We start from the raw sequence: 19,799 nt of genomic DNA on the forward strand, positions 1-19,799 counted from the left end.
TATTGAAATATATTATAAAATAATTGAATAAATAATTTTTCAAAATAAATAAAACAAATAATTTGAATTTATCGTTTTACAAAAGAAGATAAAAATTATATAATAAATAACAGCTGATAATAATTACAATACAAAACCCAAATTAAATCTGAGTCTGACCAAAAGAAATCGGAAGATGTCATAGATATAATTATGCAGAATAAATAAATATATTTCTATCTTTAAATGGACAATGTTGTGCTGCAAATGAGTGGCTGTCGAGTGGATTTTGCTCTATAATGGGAAATCAAATTCAGGTCAAGGGACGCCGCGCTCTCAATGAACGCGAGCCTGCAGGGCGGCCGCAGCGCGCAGACCGACCAAGGCGATTTATATGCGCTGTTTGTTTTTGACACGGGTAGAGGTGCAAGAGATTGAACTTGGAGTCAGCACACGTGCTGCCATTCATTATCTGATTGCAAAATCTCCCATTGCAGAAATTTTTTAAGATATTTTTGCAAACAAAAACTAGAATTTAAAATGAGTTGCTTCCTCTTATAAGGGTCAAAGTTGATTGATTCTGCGAATAAATTTTGTTTTGATTTGCGGCCTTTCGCTAAAGTAGAACCAAGGTTTGTTTGTCAATTCTTCAAATTGTTATTTTAATTGTTGGGACTAAACTGGTTGAAACGTTTTATTTTTCGATGCATTTAATTCCCTTTATAGTATTCATTATGACAATTGTGTATTTTTTAATATCCCATTCATTCTGAACTAATATGTGTGTGAAAAAAGTTATTTTTACTTTTTCCTTCAAAATTGCTTATTTTGAGATCTATGTGGTCTGTTTTAAGGCTTTGTTTCAATGTTCAGGGCTATTTAATACTTTTTAAACATTTATTTTTATTTTAATACAGTTGTTAACTGTTTGACAATGGTGTTTACCTTAATTTGAAAATTTCAAGCATTTATTACTGTTTTTTTTTAAGACTTAAGAATTTCAGTGATTTGCCTACTTTAAATAATTATTATTGCTTTTTGATACATTTGAAGAGGGAAAATTGATATACAAACATCCTTAATTTTATATGTAGAATGGAAAAATGACTTTAAAAAAATACTCTTTTGATAATTTTTTGCTTCAAACCTGCACCTTTTTAACTTCTAAAAAGCCTTTTTTTGGGGAAAATAGTCTTTCCACGGACCAAATCGAAGCACATTATTATATAACATAATTACAAAGGAAAAATACTTTTATTCTTTAATACATATTTCTTGTGTGGTTTAAAGTAAAAAGTCGGAACTAGATCTGGAAAAGTAAGGCAACTCAACTTTCCCAATGACACTAAAATAATTATTGTGATTTCACTCGAAAACACTTTTGCCAGAGCACTCAGCGCGTCTTGTGCTCTCTGGCTCCGATTCAAGAATGCAACGCTTGAATTCGAATAAAATCAAACAAGTTGCACGAAAATAGGGTACTCTCTCTCTACCGATGTGGAGCAATACCGGAGCAGAGTGTCTTTCTTGTTTTTTTCAGTTTCTCTATCTTTTGGCCAGTCCGCGAGTTTTCTTCGTTCAATGTGGAACGCCCCGGCAATATATAATTGTGTGAAGCGCCGCGGACTGCATTATCGACAACGCAAACTGATGTAGGCCGACCCGGAGCCTCACACTTGCTGGGTTCTTCGAGAATGGATGCTGCGTTTGACCCGCGCGTCTGCGTCTGCCCTATGCAAACGGCCAATTTTCACTTTCTCTCGCGCGCGCGGCCGATTTTGTGTTGACGATGACGTGCATGAACGACGTCGTTAGATTTGAATGAATCCGGCTCGCAATGTTTGGTTTTGAGGAAGAAAGCCGACGTGGGTTATTGTGCTGTAAGTGAACGATTTGCCTGCGGGATTTAATGGCTGGAAATTTGCTCTTACGCATACGGATGCTATTATTGTACCCGGCGATTTTCAGTCCCAGTCAGTAATTAATTTACAAAACGGATTCTGCAGTGTTTGCTTTCAAATTATCAAGGAATAATTTACTTTTAAAATTAATTTTAGAGTATTTGAAACCAGTCGTTGAATTCATTTTATGTATAACTAAAAATATATTTTACACGTAAATATACAGAAATATATAAATAAATGAGCTCTTTATCTATTTACATTTAATATGTTTTTATTAAGTTTTAAAGGATTAAGTGAAGGAAAATTTATAAATTAAATTGTTCATATTTTTGGCTACTTAATTTATAAAACTAATTTTTAGAAAATTTTGAAATATTCTTATTATATAATAACAACAATTTTCCACTTTAGTACACTACGTATGTGATTCTCAATTTCACAATAATTAAAAAAAAAACATTTCAAAATTATGAATATTAATAATTGTTACATATTATATGCTGTAAATCAAAGTAACATGAAAATGTGTGAAATTTTCTTTTCCATTCAATTATATAAAAATCTATCATATGCAATAAAAATATTCCTCCAAAACATCAAAAAATAAATATTTAAATAAAAAGCAATCTAGAATATTTTTTGGGTTTAATTAACTAGCGGGCTAGTCCAGCGCAATTTTTGCCCTGAAACCTATGGTATCAAACTTCGCTCTCATTTCAGCAGAGCACTTCCGTGGCTATACATTTCCGGAAAAGCTCGCGCTTTCAATGCCACCTACACACAGCTGGACGCTTTAGTTGTGCCTATTTTTCGGGATTTCATATCAGAGTCAAATGCATTTTGCGGAGATATTTTAAGGTAATAATATAATTATAAAAATAATTTAATTTATAAATTTATTCTTTGCATTTAAAGAAAATAATTAAAATTGGATTTAACTGTATATAAAAAATTACGCAATTATTGATGAATTCTAAATGTTTCCCAAACGCACAAGGCTTTCAAATAACGTAAAAATGGCTTCTTATTATTATTGTTGTTCATTTGCCCAAATTGTACAGTATAATCTTGAAAAAAAAGCAATAGGAATTGTTAAAAATTCTATAATTTCGATTCTTATGAGTAGGATTTGAAAATTTCAATTAAAAAATCCATCGTTATAATATTAAAATCGGGGCCGTTTACGTATTTATTAATAAACTCTTTAATGTTCCACGGAATAAAACTAATTAAAAAATGTTGTAATTACTTAAATTACCATAAATTCGATTAAAGAGGAAAACCAATTTTATTAACCTTAATAATTTCTATTTATTTTGAGTTTGATTAACGATCCTCAAAGACTTCTAAGAACTTTCTAGACACTAATTCAGGCCCTTTTTGAACTTTTTCCAGCCGGGCCGAGCGCTCCTATTTAGACATTGAATGAAAGGCCTGCTGCTCTATTGAATATTGGAGAGGCCTGGTGCCGGCGCAGTGGTGGTTCCGCGTGTGTGTCTTTCTTTCTTTCTTGAGCGCTCCCTTCTCCAGTCTCAGTCTCAGTTTGTACTCAGTTCGCGTTGGAGGCACGTCCGCGCTCCGCTGCCGAGATCATCAACGATCAATGTCTCAGCGCTAGCCATGGATACCCTGGCAGTGATCAGTTCGTCGGCCCAGTTATTGGATTAACCAAAGGCGAAGATTTATGCAGATAATCTCCATCTGCCTTTAGCGAATAAATTCGAATTTTCTATTCTCACCGAGACCAACAAACAAACACAAATCAGCAATGGTGAGTCAAACCTTCGATCTCTGATGTTTCATCTCCGGCTTTCGCGCCTTGATCCATTTATTGCAGCCTCTCAATGACACACAGAAAGGGAAAAATATACCTTATATCAATTTATATTTCTGTCCACCTGTTGCAAACCGATCGCGTAATGATCGAGTGTGTGATAGAATGCGGTTTTCTTTTTAATTAATTAAGTTTCCTCTGCGAATATTGTTGGTTTATTCAAAGGAATGTTTTTCTTACCTGTTTGCACACTTTTAGAGAAAAAACGTCAGTGAATTTATTAACTCTTATTTATCTGCAATCTTCCTAAAAAAAAACCAAGTAAAAAAGAAAACTTATTTTATTTTTATTGTTATTAATTTTTCCAACATGTTACACAAATTTTACATAGAAAGAGAGAGAAATATTGAAATGTTGGACAAAAACACAATTATTTTGCTAAAACACTTTATTAAAAAAAAAAAAAAAAAAAAAAAAATACTTCTAAAAAGAAGCACATGTCAACTAATTTCACTTTTGCGGTCTAAGGAGCCATTCTAATTCTCTTTAATAAACCTGTTGAACACTAAAGAAATTAAAAATTTAAGTAGATTAACAAGCTTTCTCAATGCAAGTTGTAATTTCTAAAAGTTAAAATTATGCAAGAAATTTCCAAAATTTATTAAAGTTTATCGCTCGACAAAATTTGAAGTTTCATCTTACCATATCCTTGCAATTATGGAATACTTGTTTATAAATAAATACCGGCACTTAAAAATTTACAACATCCTCTGAAAATTAGCAAGTCTGTTTGTTGTTTGCCTCAATTAGTATGCAGCAGTCAAAATTTTTTATTACATCAAAAGGGAGTGAAAATTTTTCGCAGAATATCTGTCCGCAGGCTAATCAATTTGGAGCAACAATAACAATCATTTCAGGCCCAAAATTAAAACAAAAGCCGAGCGGTTCAGCCTTGAGAGTTGGTCTGGTGCGCGCCCATTGTGGGGCAGTAGTGCTGCTGCTTTGATCAGCACCGTGACCATCTCAAGATCAGGAAATGCTCTCTCATCAGGGCGCGCGAGCTCGCCCGGCGGAGAGAGAGAGAGAGAGAGAGTAACTGTAATACTCGTTTTTATCCATCTCTCGCCGCATTATTTTTCGTACAAAATTTGATCTTGGGCCCCGACGACCCGCTATTAACAGTAGCTGAAGAAGTTGCTTAATTCTGGCAAGTTGGTGTCGCTCACCTGTTGTGTGACGGTGACACAGAAATTAAGCGAGGTAATTAATAGACACTTCCTTCCACCATAGGCGATGACACGATTAGATTGTATTGCGCGCCAAGTGCCGCAATCGAACTGATCTTTTTCACATGTAGATATTTTCTTCGGAGGTGCATTTGTGATTGATGTGGAATTCTAATTTTTGACACTCCTATTATAACTCCTCTGTCAATTAAATATCATATAATTTTAATTATTTAACCAAAAGATTTGATTGAGAATTTAATTTTATAATTTTAAACGTATATTACAAAGTGCAATATATTAATTCTTTTTGGAATGTAAATACTGCTATTAAAATTGAAGTAAAAAACTAAATATTAAAAAATATTCAATTAATTTAAATAATTAGAAACAATTTTGAATTTACAAAAATGGTAATAATTCATGAAAAATATAATTTAGTTTATTTTTTAATATTATTTTAACAGTTTTATTACTTTTTTTATACTCTGAAAAAGTACAGTGACCTCAAAACAACAAATTATTCAGTACTCTCAAGCCAACCCATTCAAATCTGGAGACTTGAATGCGCGAGTCAAAAGTCAGAGGGCATCATTATTTTTAAATCTCTTTTTTCTCTCTCCGCATCCTACGAGCGCGTCTCTTGCATTATTTTTTTTTAAAGAGAACAGCGCCTACGTTTTGAACAAAATATATATATTTTATATTTGAACGGTACACATGAGTGTGCTGCGTGTGTGTTTAATTTTATATCCACGGCGCGAGTGCTGCACTGCCGGTTGTGTTGGACGCGGCATACAGGTCAGGGATATCTGGTCAGCACATAAAAATGAGAAAGATTATTGCGCTGCTCGGTGATTTTTACTCGTATTTTTCAAACATCATCATCACCGAGAGCTGCTGGCAGTTGAAATTAAAGTACCTTTCGAAGGACTGAATTAATTGTTAATTATTGCACCAATTAGTGTTGATGCAATCCAGGTCAATTTCTTTTATACTCTCCACGTGCTGCATTTATATAAATATGATTTGCCAATTTTTGTCAATTCCGAGAACGTCCAGCTGCAAAAAGTAGATCACGAAATAGTTTGAACGACGTCCAAACGGCTGCTCCTTTCGTCACACAAAACTTTCATTCATTTATTGTTGAGTGCGCCAATTTTTTACTTCCTGTCTGCAGTGCATTATTATTACTCAACCAGTGCAAATAATATTTTATAACAAACCACAAGAGAAGAATATAAAATTCACTCTCTTTTTTACTCCAATGAATCACAATCGATAATTCAGGATAAAACAAATCAGCGCTGCGAGGCAAATTATCTGCCGTTCCCATTTATTTTTTGCTCATTTGAATGTTTTTTTCATTTTGTTAATTAATGATTTTCCCACTCGCGAGCGGCGAGTGCAATTTTCAATTCATGTGTGGTGCCGTGTGCGCAGCCTTAAGTAAGAAAAGTGGGTCTCTGGGTATGGCAAAGTGCACGCAACTCGTTTTCTCGGCGGGCCGTGCGCGCCGTGCTGGAGGAAGTGTTATTGAAATAGAGAGAGAAAGATGATCTAACTGTATTCGCATTTAAAACCACCTAACGGGCCAGCACCTTTGGCATCTCCATGTGCGACATTCCGTATATTTATAATCGGCGTCAACTCCTAATCGAGAGTCGTTTCGTAACAATTTGCCCACTTGGACGAAAGAAAGGAAATTTTACTATTCTATCTAATTTTTTTTTTTTTACGAGAGATGACGGGCAGAAATGCAACTCGTTGATGTGTTTTCGCACTTTTACTTTTTCTCATTGTATCACCGCAGCTTATTATTGTTGAGTGCGCTACTGTTTGTTCTGCACGCAATCGCCTTTGTCGATTGGATAATGTAAAAATTTACGAAAAAAGATGCGGATCGCTCTTGGATTTAATTGTAGCAGCAAATTAGCGAGTTGCGTGTCACTCGCGAAATATTTCAGCAGAAAATTTCCAGACGGTCATAAATCTCTTGAAATTTTGTAGGGCTGCCTCCTAGATACAATTTTTTTTATCGAAGGTCGGCTTGGTCCTTAATTTTCTGCAGATTCAACATCAACAATTTCACCGCTTAATTGGGATAATAAAAACAACTTCAGAGGCATAATTTATCTATATAAAATAGCAAATTAGAACAGCCATTTTGTTAAATAAAATTTTAATGAATTAAAAATAAATTTTAAATACTTTATTAAAAAAATTAAATGTTTTAACAATAATTTGAAGAACCTAATCCAAATTTTGTGGTTAGAAATTTAATTTATATGCAAATTTGAAAAAAAATTGAGCAAGTTTTTAAATTTCGAGTAAAATTGTACGCAAATTAAAGGCATTATATGCTTAAAACATCTTACTTCATATTGTGTCAGTGAGGCGGCCACGAAAAGCCTTCAGGGTGAAGAGGTTATTTATTTTGGGCCGGGACCGTTATCGCGTCAGCTCGACGCACCAACCAATATTTCTCCTTTCATTCAATTACTCATGACTTTGTACCTGTTTTGTTTAAACTTTACTTGATGAAATTCATCAACATCAGAAAACATCAGAAAAAATCTTTATTAAAAAAACGAGGGAAACATTTTTCTTCGCACGTCTCTTATTTTTATATTGAGAAATTTGTTTATCGGCCCCCGCTGCTTTCCGGTAAAAATTCCAAATATATATTGACGCACCATAAAACGCCGGCAAGTACCGCATGCCTAGCTTTATAATGTAACTGGAAAAATCTATTTTTATTGCCCAGGGATGCACCTGCTGCGTTGGAAGGAGATAATTGCGCTACATGTGACGTTGGCAAGAAAGAATGAAGAATTATATCAACCTTGGAGGCGGTAAATGGAATGGAAAACAAACGTTTTTGATGCAAACGGCAGAACCACACGCGTTCAAATTGTGTTGTTAAGCAATTTTTTCTTCGTAATAATTTTAATTTGAAATTGCAAAAAGTACGCACACTTCCGTCGACCAATTTGTCTGCAGACTAAATGGGGCTTTGGTTCTCTGCGCCAGGTTCATTAGTTATTATTACATTATTTTTCATTTTCTGCAGAGTTTCTGCAAAAAGGCAGTGCAATAAATGTGAAATTTATCTATGGAAGTATTTAATTTTTATTGAATACATAATGCCGGCCTCTAGGCTTTTCCATGATATTCAGGTCAAATGCCTCTCAATTATCTATAATTTTATGCATTCAAAAGTTCAAATCGGAAATCGTGAACTTCTAGAATTACGGCTGACCATAAAGTTAGTCCTTCACGCGACCTTCCAGAATAGGAACGCACCCAGGAAACGCCATAGTTTCTTTGAGAATAGCCTTTATTTAATTATCTTTGCCAAGCATCAGCGTTCTGTCTAATGCGGGATGATGCGTTTTTCGCGTTTTGATGATTCGTTTGCCGGCGAATCTCGCGCCTTATTAATTCAGATAATGGCTCTTCGTCGCAAATTACACTGAAGAGGGACGCGGAACTGATTAAAAGTATATTTCTTTTTGTCAAAATACCCAAACGTGATGTTTTTAGCTCACTTTGATTTTAACCTTGCACAAAAATAGTAATTTTAATCACACTAATTAATTTATCATTAAGCTACGAAGCTTACATATTAATTATGCAAAATCATAAACAACTTGGATTTACTCAAAAACTTAATTGAAATGAATGTATTGGCTAACTTTGGCCAATCTATAAAAGCTCCTGAAATGGGTCCAGGGACAAATTAATAAATATCTACCATTGCTATTTTTTTTTTAATTATTTTACTAATAAAATTATATTCACCTGAAAATCTGGTTTATTTATGTGGGCTTGTGAATCGTGCGAATGAGAGTAAATCCAACGCGCCGAAACCACAAGTTTTTTCGAGCAATCTCCCACGATCTACTTCATAAATCACCGTGTAAAGAGAAGGAGTTAAATTATAATTAAAAATTCATGAGATTGTATTTAATTGGGATCAATTCCCTACTTATACGCAGTAAATTAATAAAAAGGAAAGGCCTTAATACATATAAGAAGTAATGCAATAAACTCGGCAATTAGTTTTTTTTTTTTAGAAAAAATAGTCATCGCATGACTAAAAAAAAACGTTAGCGTTTCAACAGACCACCGCTGAGAGAGGATGTTACTCCTCTTTAAAAATTTAATGCACTTGAGCTTTAACCAGGCATGCACTCGAATGCAAGAGTTTAATTTGATATTTATGCAACAAAATTTTCAACTTTGAGTTTTGTAAAATATCAACTGGAAATCTCTGAGCTAAAATTCATCATTCAGATAAAAAATAGATTTGCAAACAAGAGGTAAAATGAAAATGAAAGAATTTTAAACAGTTGAAATTTTCTAGATTGAAAAGAAAGTTCTTCTATGATCGTGCTCTAGAAAACGCAAAATGTGACCAATAGAAATTTCTCGGCCGAAACCCCAAGTGAAATTTGACTAGAGTTAATTTTGCGGCCCGGAGATTCAAAAACGAAAAATCGTTTAATTACGCAAGTAGAGCAGAAAGCACGCTTCATTTTTTGGCATTGAAGTTTCTCGAGTTGCGACAAAAACCTGTGCTCACTTAAACGACCTCTCTCACTTGAGCGCGCCTTTCGACCGCCAAAGGTTACCGACCCTTTTTGTGCCGCACGGACGTGCCGAAGATGACGAGATTTGACAATAGACCAAAAATATAATAATAGAAGAGCGGATGGTTTGCATTTTTGCAATCAAGGACACGCACTTTTCGCCATCTCCAAAAGTAGAGTTGCCCCTGAAAATTTATAGAAACAATCGCACTCGGCCTTGGAAGGAGGTTTTTGTGACAAACGTGCAGATTTTTTTATCTCCTCTCAGGGTGCGGTTTCTACTTTTTAGAAGGGAATTTCGCTTGAATTGATTAGCAAGTAGTGCAACCTCAGCACCCACGATGGCCACGCTGGAGTGATTGTAGTTTTGCCGACTCACAATCGCCGCCGTTCACATCAGGAAGTTTCCTATATCGAGAGCTGCAGATTTTTAATTGTCGGGTACACGGCAGCGTGCAATTCTCAAGGTGACATGAAATGCACAAGATTATTATTTATTTTTTCTCGTTGTGAGATTTCATTGGAAAAAATAAGGCGTCCACACCGCGATTGGAACCTTGTAGTTGATTGCGCGTTTCAATTTGCTTTGTGGCCACAGAAAGGCGATTGTGGGAGAGAAGCAGAGACACATCACCTTGCAAAACAAAGGTGAGAAATGGGTGATCGGTTTTATGCAGCGCTCCCTTTTAATTTGTTTGTCAAAAAACCACAGGAATTTTGACAGGAATTGACAGGCTGGAAATAATTTTCACAAAACAAATTCGATGGAAGGAAAATGAACGGTTCATATTTTCCTCTCGTGTTTTGATCGTTCTAAAAAAGAAGTTTTTTATATTCAGTGAAAACAATCCATTTTAAGAGGGTAAAATTTCTTTTGATAATCTTCAGTTAAAAAATTAATTTCACTAAGTTGGTCTATATTTTATTGATTGTTTAGATTTTCTTATGAACAAAAATATCTGTTTGAATGATACAGGAATATGTAATACATAAAATATGTCATAAATAATGAAGTCTTAATTAATATTTGATGATTTTTTTAGATAGACTTTGCTTTGTTGTTTTATGTTTAATCTGTGATAATTTAACTTGTAATATAAAATAACATCAAAAACTATTATTTTTAATTAACAGCCAAGTAGTTATTCGTTTTATTTTAATTGTTATATTTTAATTTATTAATATATGAAATTATGTATTATTTTTATAAAACATTGACAAATACTGCAACCTAATTATTTTAAAATAAAATTTTTTAATACGTATCTTATAATTTTTTTTTATTATAAACTTTGGGAGAACCCTTGCTGTAGCATGTCTGCACTACGATTGCACTCCTTCATTCGTGAATCCTCTGTTTATACGAAAATTATTATATCATAAACATGCCTTTGAAAACAATTATAGATCTTGGTAGTTGATTTAGTTCTTGCTAAATAAAGAAAAATCTTTTTGAATGTCACACACAATTAATAATTTATTTCGCTAAAATATATTATATTCCATGCAAAAATCCTTTAGTTTTTGATAGTTTATCGCAATATCATTTAGAGTAAACTTATTGTTTTGCAAAAAGTCAAATAATGGCAATGAGAGTATTTTTGGGAGATAATTGGCTGCAAGCGGAAGTTAACCAAGACCAAAAAAGAATCAAAGAGGTGTTTAAATTTTTTTTCCATATATCCTTAACAAATTTGTATTCAATTTTAATAAGAAATAAATAATTCTCATTGAATTTAATTGCTATTAAAGTGTGAATTAGAAATAAAAATTTTTAATTTGTTTGAACTTGATATAATCTAATTTTCTAAGCAGCGAAATGTGTAGTTGAAAATTAGTATCCAAAAAGTTCCAAACCATACGATTTTTTATTTTGCTATGGAAACGTTTACGCTTCAATGGGTTTACAATGGAAATAATTGGACATAAAAGAAGCCTAATTTATTGAAGCCGCGAGAATCAATACACGATCTGCCCATTCATAAATCGGTGCTCAATAGATCAAATTTTAACGATCAGGAGAGTTAATGTTCCTTGCAAAATCTTGAGCTATGGTGTCACGCGTCAGAATCAGATTTGGCCAGTCAATTAGCGGCGGTCGATTGAATCCAAGGCCTCTGAGAGTTAATAATTTTGCTGCCGAAATGCTTTTTTTTTCTACTCTATAGACGCAGTGAAAGGGAAAAGCAGAGACGCGGCTAATAATCGGCCCAGCTGCTGTTGGTCGCAATCTTTTTTTTTTTGCCGTGTTCTTTCGAATTAAAGTTTTTCTCTCGTGGTGATCGCCGGTGTTGCTGATTCACCTGGGCTTTGTATCTAATTATTGTCATCATTGCCTGCGTATATTGACATGCATGCCCGGACAAAAGGCATTTCTTAAATAAATTATATGCCGTCGTTACCGGTGAAATTGGCTTTTCATTGCTAAGGTTTATGCTAAAATGATAGCCCTTCGAATCTCTGCAGTTTTCACTTTCTTCGTCTGCACGCGATTTGCAAATATTAACCAAAGCGCACCTCTACTTTTATGGTAGAGTCGCAAATTTTATGTATATTTTCTTTCAAACAGGTCCGACCTCGAAGCGAAATTAGCGAAGATTTTATCTCAGAAAAAACTCTCTGTAAATATATATGTGCATTTATTGATCTTTGCCGAGCAAGAGTCCCGAGGGCAGAATTTTATAATTAAAACGGAGAGAAGATCCAGTTTTGAAAGTGTATAAAAGAACTCGCTCATCTGCTTGGCAGGAGAAAAATGGACACTGTTGCAAAGTGGAAGATAACTGGAGCTGGCGACTGGTCAACTCGTGCCGTTGGATAACAGGAGTTTGTTATCCGCGGCGTTTTAAAAAATAAATGCAGAAAAGTGGAAAATTATGCGGAGTAATGATATATTTTTTTTAAACTGGTTTCAATGCATTAAAATTATAGCTCAACTTTATCTTCTGCACGAAAACCTATAATTCAAACAAAAATAGAATTTTGATTTTTCTTTTAACACTATTTACAGGTTTTTAGCAATTTTAAGTTTCACATTCACAACTGTTCTAATTAAAGCAACTGCATCAGATTTTCTCCACAAAATGTTTTGTTTTTAAAAAGATTGACAAAATATAAAATTAAATTGACTAAATATATTTATATTTTTGATTATAATATTATTGTTCGATTTTTATTCAATTCACAAAGGTATTATGATCATTTAATTAATTCTCCTTTTGATCATCGGATGAAAATGCTAATAAAAAATCTAGATGGTTCTACGCGTTTGCTTTGAAAACGTGCCATTTATTCGGCGAAAGTTACGACGAAGGAAAAACAATGTTAGTTCAAAGACCACGAAAACAGCTCTTTTTGCGTGCGCTATTATTCGCCTCTCATTCAAATTACACACCGAGCAGGTGAGCCTTTAGTGCAAAAAGCCATAAAATTTCACTATCGGCAGCATAAATAATTTCCTTCTTTTTTTTATAACGAATTTCCCTTCTGCGGCGTGTGAGAGAATTCGGCTTTCAAAGTTCAAGTGCATTCATTTGCGCTGTACACAGCGGTCGTTAAAATTTCTCTTGCTTTGTGTCGCGCCAATTATACAGCCGGTGAAGCAGAAAATTTCCTTCCGTCCGCCTGCACTTTTCTCTATTTGCAACTTTTTTTTTAGCTTGAATTTTCCTAATAAAACGCACAACTCGGCGCGGCGAGAGAGTGTCTCTTTCTTTTGCCATAAAGCAAGTCACTCGCCCGCTGTAAATAAACGGGACAAGGACGCCCAAGTCGAGAGTCTCAAACTAAATCTGCCGTGTAATTGCACGGTGCCTGATTTCTTTAGTCTTTGCGTCGGTTTCCCTGTGTGCAGAGCGACTGCTTTTCCTCGGGTCGTCGTCGTCGGTGTTGAAATAAACACCAGCGCGAACTAATAAGAAAGTAGCGGCCGGCGAATTAGGCAAAGCGGAGAGAGAGAGACTAGCACGAAAACGCGCGCGTGAGCCACATATTGATGTATAATTGTTGCGTCGGCCAATTACTTGAAATTAGAGTTAGAAGCTCAAATGATTGACAGCAAAAAGTTTCCTTGCAATCTGAAATTATATAAATTAGAAGTTTCTCTGGTTTTTCCTCTTAAAATAATTTAAATACCCTCAAGAAACAAAATTTGAATTTTTCTTTCCAATATATTATTCTCAAAAGTGCTTCAATGTAAATTTTGGAAGTAAAACTTTCTATTGGTTATTTTAAAAATAAATAAAAAATTTAATTATCTTCAAATTGCGTTCTAACGACATATATTATGTGGTGATGTTTTTAATTTTTTTTTACAAAAATGTTTTATTTTCATATTTTTGAACTACTTTGAAACCTTATTTTAAGTTTCTGAACAAGACTTTTTTTGTGGAATTTCAATTTGTTCCGCAAATTTTACGTCTGTTGAAAAGAATTTAATTTAAATTCTGCAAAAAGAAAAAAAAATCAATTGTCTTTTGCTGGAAACTTGAAAATTATCATAAATATGAGAGCAAAAATACAAATTATATAACATTATTGGGAGTTTAACTTCAAGAGACTGATTTTTTGGTTTAAATGATATTTTCAAAATAAAATTTATAAATCAACATCAAATGAAATAAAATATTTTAAATAATTTTATTAATTTATTTCTTAATTGAGCAACTGCGAGCAACTCTATATTTATTTTCGTCGATCGTTGCTCAGGCTCTTGTTTTGCAGTGGGTCTTTGTAAAACAATTGAAGCGCCCACGGTCGATTGCCATTTCGGTGTCGGATCGACTATTGCGGGTGCACCATGGCTTGTGTGTCAGCGCCCATTCCTGCGAATGCCGACCGCAGCCATGCGCTATGCATGCAAATCAATGTGCACATACCTGTCGAGAGCCTTTGGGCGATTTCACATTGCCTATTTCGTCACCGTACGAACGCGACGGCGAATCTCGCGGCGTATGGTATGCGCGTTGCTTATTCACGTAGCGGTTTCCAAGAAGATTCTCGACTGAATTAAAATTAAATTATACTAAATTTTTCTTCAGTAGCTTTGACAACGCTGGCCCCAATTTGAAATTAACTGTTGATTACACAAACTAGAATTCAGCAACTAATTCATGGAAAATTGGAATTGTGACTAGAAAAATATTAAATTTTAATTAATTTTTTTGTTTGTGTTTAATTTTCTTAATTAATGTTGAAATCAAACTCAACAAGTTTCTAAAAACCAGGAATATTTTGAAAAATAAATTTTAATTAGTAATTTTTAAATTTTAGCCTCTTTTCTAATTATGACTGTCTGGAATGGCGCATATAATTAGAATGAACTCATCTTCGACTCCGTTGGCACCGAGTCAGAAAAAACAATGGACACTTAAATTGCTTATACAAAGTCATATAATAGTAAAACACACGCACGCATTTGAGCTTTCATAATTCTGTGTCGCATGCAACCTTTGACTCGGTTCGTTTTGCGTGTAATTTACGGTTCGTGCATGTCTTGCCATTTTAATGCATTGCTGCACTTTTTGCGCAAATATTTCGACTTTGAAATTAGCAAAAAAAATCAGCTGCAGAGATTGATTTCAAATCATTGCGGTTTGTCTCAACCTTGAGGAGAGTTTTTTCTAGCCATGCATAGTAGGCCAAATTAAAAAATAATAATATGTGGAAACCAGTAGAGATTTTGAGCTTGAACAAAAAACAAGTTTGTGAGCAAATATGCACAGAAGGATGAACAGTTATTCAGTACATATAAGGATTTAATTTGTTTTTGGAATTAGCACCTTGTTGTAAATTTTGTCCACTCTTTGAGACACAACGTTTGCTTTCGATTAATACATTTTGGACCTCTAATTGAGTTGATCTTAATTTGTCCACGATTTACCGTTTGAAGTTAAATCCCATTCACAATTGATAATGATTAAATAGTTTTCTGTTCCGCAAAATTCTGAATGGGTTCAAGCTTTAAAACGGCAATGCAGTTACGGTTTACTTATTTTTAATTATTTGTCATATTATTATTGTTGTTGTTGTTGATGTCTTGAAAATGCTGGAATGGCCATTGTAACGAGACGTAATCACTTTCTTTGGCGCACAAAAAGTTTTCGTCAAACAAAAAGAAACAAAGATTCGCGGTCAGCAGAGCGCAGAGAGGGAAATCGTCGAAAGCTCTCTCAGGCACACCGCACTCGCTCGCTGCCACTTGATTTTGATCTTTTTTTGCCTCTTTTAGTGAAACACAATGTTTCAGAAAGATGGTCAATTATAGGGAATTCGTCTGTCACTTTCATTGAAAAATTTGAGCAATATCATTGGACGCTTTATTGATTTAGATAATTAAAGTTAGTAACACAAGAATAAGAGGGTCAGAATCGGTAACAGCCTGCAATGTGTACAAAGTATTTACTTAAAAAACTTAATATTCATTCATTATGGTGCAAGCTTTATATTTATATATATATTTTTGTGTGTTACTGCTGGTTACTGCAATAACTTTATAAGCTTCTAATTTCTGGGCCTAATGAAATAGAAAGGATTTAAACTAAAGTAAAATTTTTTAAATAAAAAAATGTCAAAATGTCAAAATTGTTTTTTAAAATTAAAAAATAAACATGTTAGTGAATTAGAAGTTTTTAATTTAAAAAAAAAATTATAGTACAAATTTAATTTTGTTTGAATAAAGAAATGTTTAAACTAATTTACGTGTCAAAAGAAAGACTAACTATACTGATTGTTATTGAGCTCAAACAAATTTTAAAAATCAAAATGGTTTTAAACATCTTTAAAATTTATTGCTTTGCTTATGCACATCTAGAGCTCATGCTTGCGGCAGGTAAAATTTAGTGTTGAGGCTGCTGCTTCATATAATTTTAAAGCTTTTTTTCTAGATATTAAAGTGCTTTGAGCAATGATATGGTCGTTTTCTTCGTTTTCTAAATTTTTGAATATTAGACGATTCTGCGCTAAATGAGATCAAAGCAAAATTCTCAGCTTGCGGCAAGTAAAATTAAGTCCCAAACAATATAATTATTTTAGCAGCAGTGTCCCTTACACATCCTTAAATTAAAATTTCTTCATAATTTAACATTGTCTACACTGAATTACCAGCAAAATAGCTACTAAAGATATATTTTTAAATTTAATTGTAATAAAACACCAAATAATTGAAAAAATTAAATTTTTTTGTTGCAAGGAATACTATTTTTATGCTGAATTGAAGAACTCGACGACTTTTCCTCGTTGCATCAGTGTTTTTTTATTGGTGTTGATTTACTGTTTATTTGGAAAACTAATAATTGAAAAAAACAGCTACTCAGTAATTTTTTCTCCACAGTGCTGACGAAGAAAAATATTTTGTGAAAAAGTGTCAGACTGTAAGAGGAAAAATCTAAAATACTCGAATTATTTTTCTTATTGTTAGAAATGCAAACCCATCCCCTGCCCAACTCTAAACATTACACTCATGGGATAAAAACCGTCCGCAGTATAAATCAAAAAAATTAAAACGATTAATCTTTTTTAAATTTAATATTATAGAACATGTTATAGCTGAATTATTATTATTTTTCTAATTTTTATTGAAATATTAATGGAAAAATTGTCATCTGTTTTCAGGCAAAAGGCACCGGCTGCCGTCTGACATGGGTGGACGAGAACCTGGCCAAGCTTTTCTACAAGCTGGGAGTGCAGGTGGCGATCCGTCCCGGCTACTTCCTGCTGATCCCGCCGCTGATCGCCGCCCTGTTCGCCACCGGCTTCCAACAGATCGAGTACGAAATCAACCCCGAGTACCTTTTTAGCCCCGTCAACGGACACGGCAAGGTGGAGCGACACATCGTGGAGCACTTTTTCCCGCCGAACGACACGACGCGCTTCAACGTGGGCCGCATCACGCGCGCCGGCCGCTTCGGCCGGGTCATCATCGTGGCCAAGGACGGCGGCACCATCCTGCGCACGGACATCTGGCGCGAGATGCGCGTCCTCGACGGCATCATCCGCAACGCGACGGCCGAGTACGACGGCGAGTACTACAAGTACGCCGACTGCTGTGCCAAGTGGCAGGACGAGTGTTTCCGCAACGATGTCATCGAACTCGACCACGTGCTGCCCGAGGTCGAGAACGGCTCGCTCAGGCTCACCTTCCCCGTCATGTTCAACCCGGTCACCTGGGACACGCACATCTTCCCCGTCAACTTCGGCAACACGGTGGTCGACGCTGATGGCACCATCGTCACCGTCCCCGCCGTTCAGCTCGTCTACTTCGCAGCGGCCGACAGCAAGAGAAGAGACGCACGGTAAGACTATTTTTTTACAATTTTCATTTATATTTAATTTAATTTTGAGTCTTTTTTATTTAAGTGAGATGGATTTAACTTTAACTTTTTAATTCATGGATGATTTTTTTATATAATGCATAATTTATGGTTGATTCATGATCTTTTGATTTGACTTTAATGTAAATTTATCAGACTCTTTTCCTTATTGATAGTAAATTTCTTATTTCATTTATGTAGCATGCACTATGTTTTATTAATTATTTAATATTGTTAGAGAAACAATTTAAATTAAAAAAAATTTGGTTTCATCAAAACCGAAAATAAGGGCTAGTTTTTAAATAGAATTTTATTAAAGTATACATATAAAGCATTAAAAAGAATAAATATTCACACCAAATTAACAGAATTATACAAAAATTTCGATCAAATTTTGAGGAAATCTTAAATTTAATTAATACGTTTATACATGTAAATTTAAATTTTAAAAATCTATGAATCTGATAGGTTTTAATATAAATCGTTTTGTAATTACATTTCTGTTCCTTCTCTATTCTAAAATCAGTTACATGAATTAGGGAGTAAAAAATCGAAAAACTCTTTCTTAAATCTAATATAATTACTAGATTAATTTATCCATAAACGTAATTTCTATTGCCAACTTCTTAATTATTATTATTATTATTTATTCTTCTCAGTCGATACAAAAAGTTTAATTTGGGAAAAAAAGAGAAGAAAGGGTTTACAACTAGCAGATGTCTGCTAAAACGCCCGACATCAAAAGAGACACGGCCGCCGCGGTAAACCCACGCTATTGAAAAAAAAAGAACAAATTATACTTTAAATTAAATCAATTGAAAGCTACGGATGATGTTGTTTACATTTCTAATTTAACTTAATTATGTTTTTGACTTTTTGCACTCTTCGTTGTAAATTTCATCATGGCGCTTGAGAGCATAAAATACTTGAAATTCCCCTATTTGCCCATTCGCGTTTTCATCAAGGCATTTTTCGTGGCAATTTTCTCAGAAATAAAACGCGACGCATGAAAGTGCCTTTTGTATAATTGCCGGAGATGTTCAAAATTATAATTGCAATTTGTCGGCGTCATTCTCCATTTTTCAAATCCATGATAATGTCGACGGTATAGTGCGAACTTTGCAAAGATATGCAAAACGACGAGCGCTGCTTTGAAACGCTGCTCACGAAATTTCGCCTGTTTTATTTAATTGTTCGGCAAACCACCTATTTGAATCTCTCAAGGTCTTTTCGGACGATATAACCACTTCTCGAATGTATCATACTCACACTTGTGTGTATTTCAAACTTTGGAAGGCGTACGTGATAAATCGAGATCGTAAAAAGAAGATAAATAGCATAATTAGTAAAAATACGCACAAGGTTGAAAACTAGCTTAGAAAAAGGAATTATTAATTATGCTTTTTCCAGCCGATAAGCATTTAATGGAAATGTGGCAGCACGAAAAATGACTAAAATAAATCATTTGTGTGCAGATTTATTTGGCGATTTCTTATTGCACTGACTAAGTAACACTAGAAGTCAAAATTTGCAAAATGTTGTCTATGCAAATTAATCCGGCGTCCTTAATCGTGTCAGTTTCCAGTCTCTGATTGATGAAAATAAATTATTTGCTAATTTATACACAAAATCTCACTCTGCATTTAAAGCTTCTGAAAATTAGCTGATAAGAGCCACATTTGACAGAATTAAGAACACGCCCAGTGGACGACGTGACTTTGAACACATTTCAATTTAAATGCGAAAAAATTAAATAATTTTATCATGGATTATTTTTAGTTGCAATTATTATTTAAAAATTAATTACTTTTTTCTGTTTCTCTTGATCTTTATCTACATTTATATTTTTTTTTTATATATTCCAAGAAAGTCATTTATCACAAAAATTACTTGAAAATAAATAATTCTTTTGGAAAATATCAATATTGATCCATTACACTTTCCTTGTACAGATCGGTTCAGAGATCTTTTACGCTGCTCGGTCTGCAGCAGTTCCAGAGTAAACTTTCACG

The 19,799-nt window shown here is 34.1% G+C and overlaps 1 protein-coding gene across 2 annotated transcripts in view; it reads left to right on the forward strand.

Annotated features, from left to right (window-relative positions):
- The first annotated feature begins 1,609 nt into the window (after nt 1–1,609).
- LOC132193373 (patched domain-containing protein 3) overlaps nt 1,610–19,799 on the forward strand; it is a 29,646-nt gene continuing 11,456 nt past the window's right edge. Inside the window, exons 1-4 of one of the 2 annotated variants that reach the window (XM_059614004.1) lie at nt 1,610–1,859; nt 2,607–2,741; nt 3,279–3,654; nt 17,090–17,769. In XM_059614004.1, the coding sequence (XP_059469987.1) occupies nt 3,652–3,654; nt 17,090–17,769 (683 nt within the window). In that variant the 5' untranslated portion in view covers nt 1,610–1,859; nt 2,607–2,741; nt 3,279–3,651. The remainder of the gene's footprint in view (nt 1,860–2,606; nt 2,742–3,278; nt 3,655–17,089; nt 17,770–19,799) is intronic. The other variant, XM_059614005.1, reaches the window with a different exon arrangement.

Source organism: Neocloeon triangulifer, unplaced genomic scaffold (assembly GCF_031216515.1).
Source record: "Neocloeon triangulifer isolate White Clay Creek 2 clone unplaced genomic scaffold, ASM3121651v1 ptg000004l, whole genome shotgun sequence".
Classification (NCBI taxonomy): domain Eukaryota; kingdom Metazoa; phylum Arthropoda; class Insecta; order Ephemeroptera; family Baetidae; genus Neocloeon; species Neocloeon triangulifer.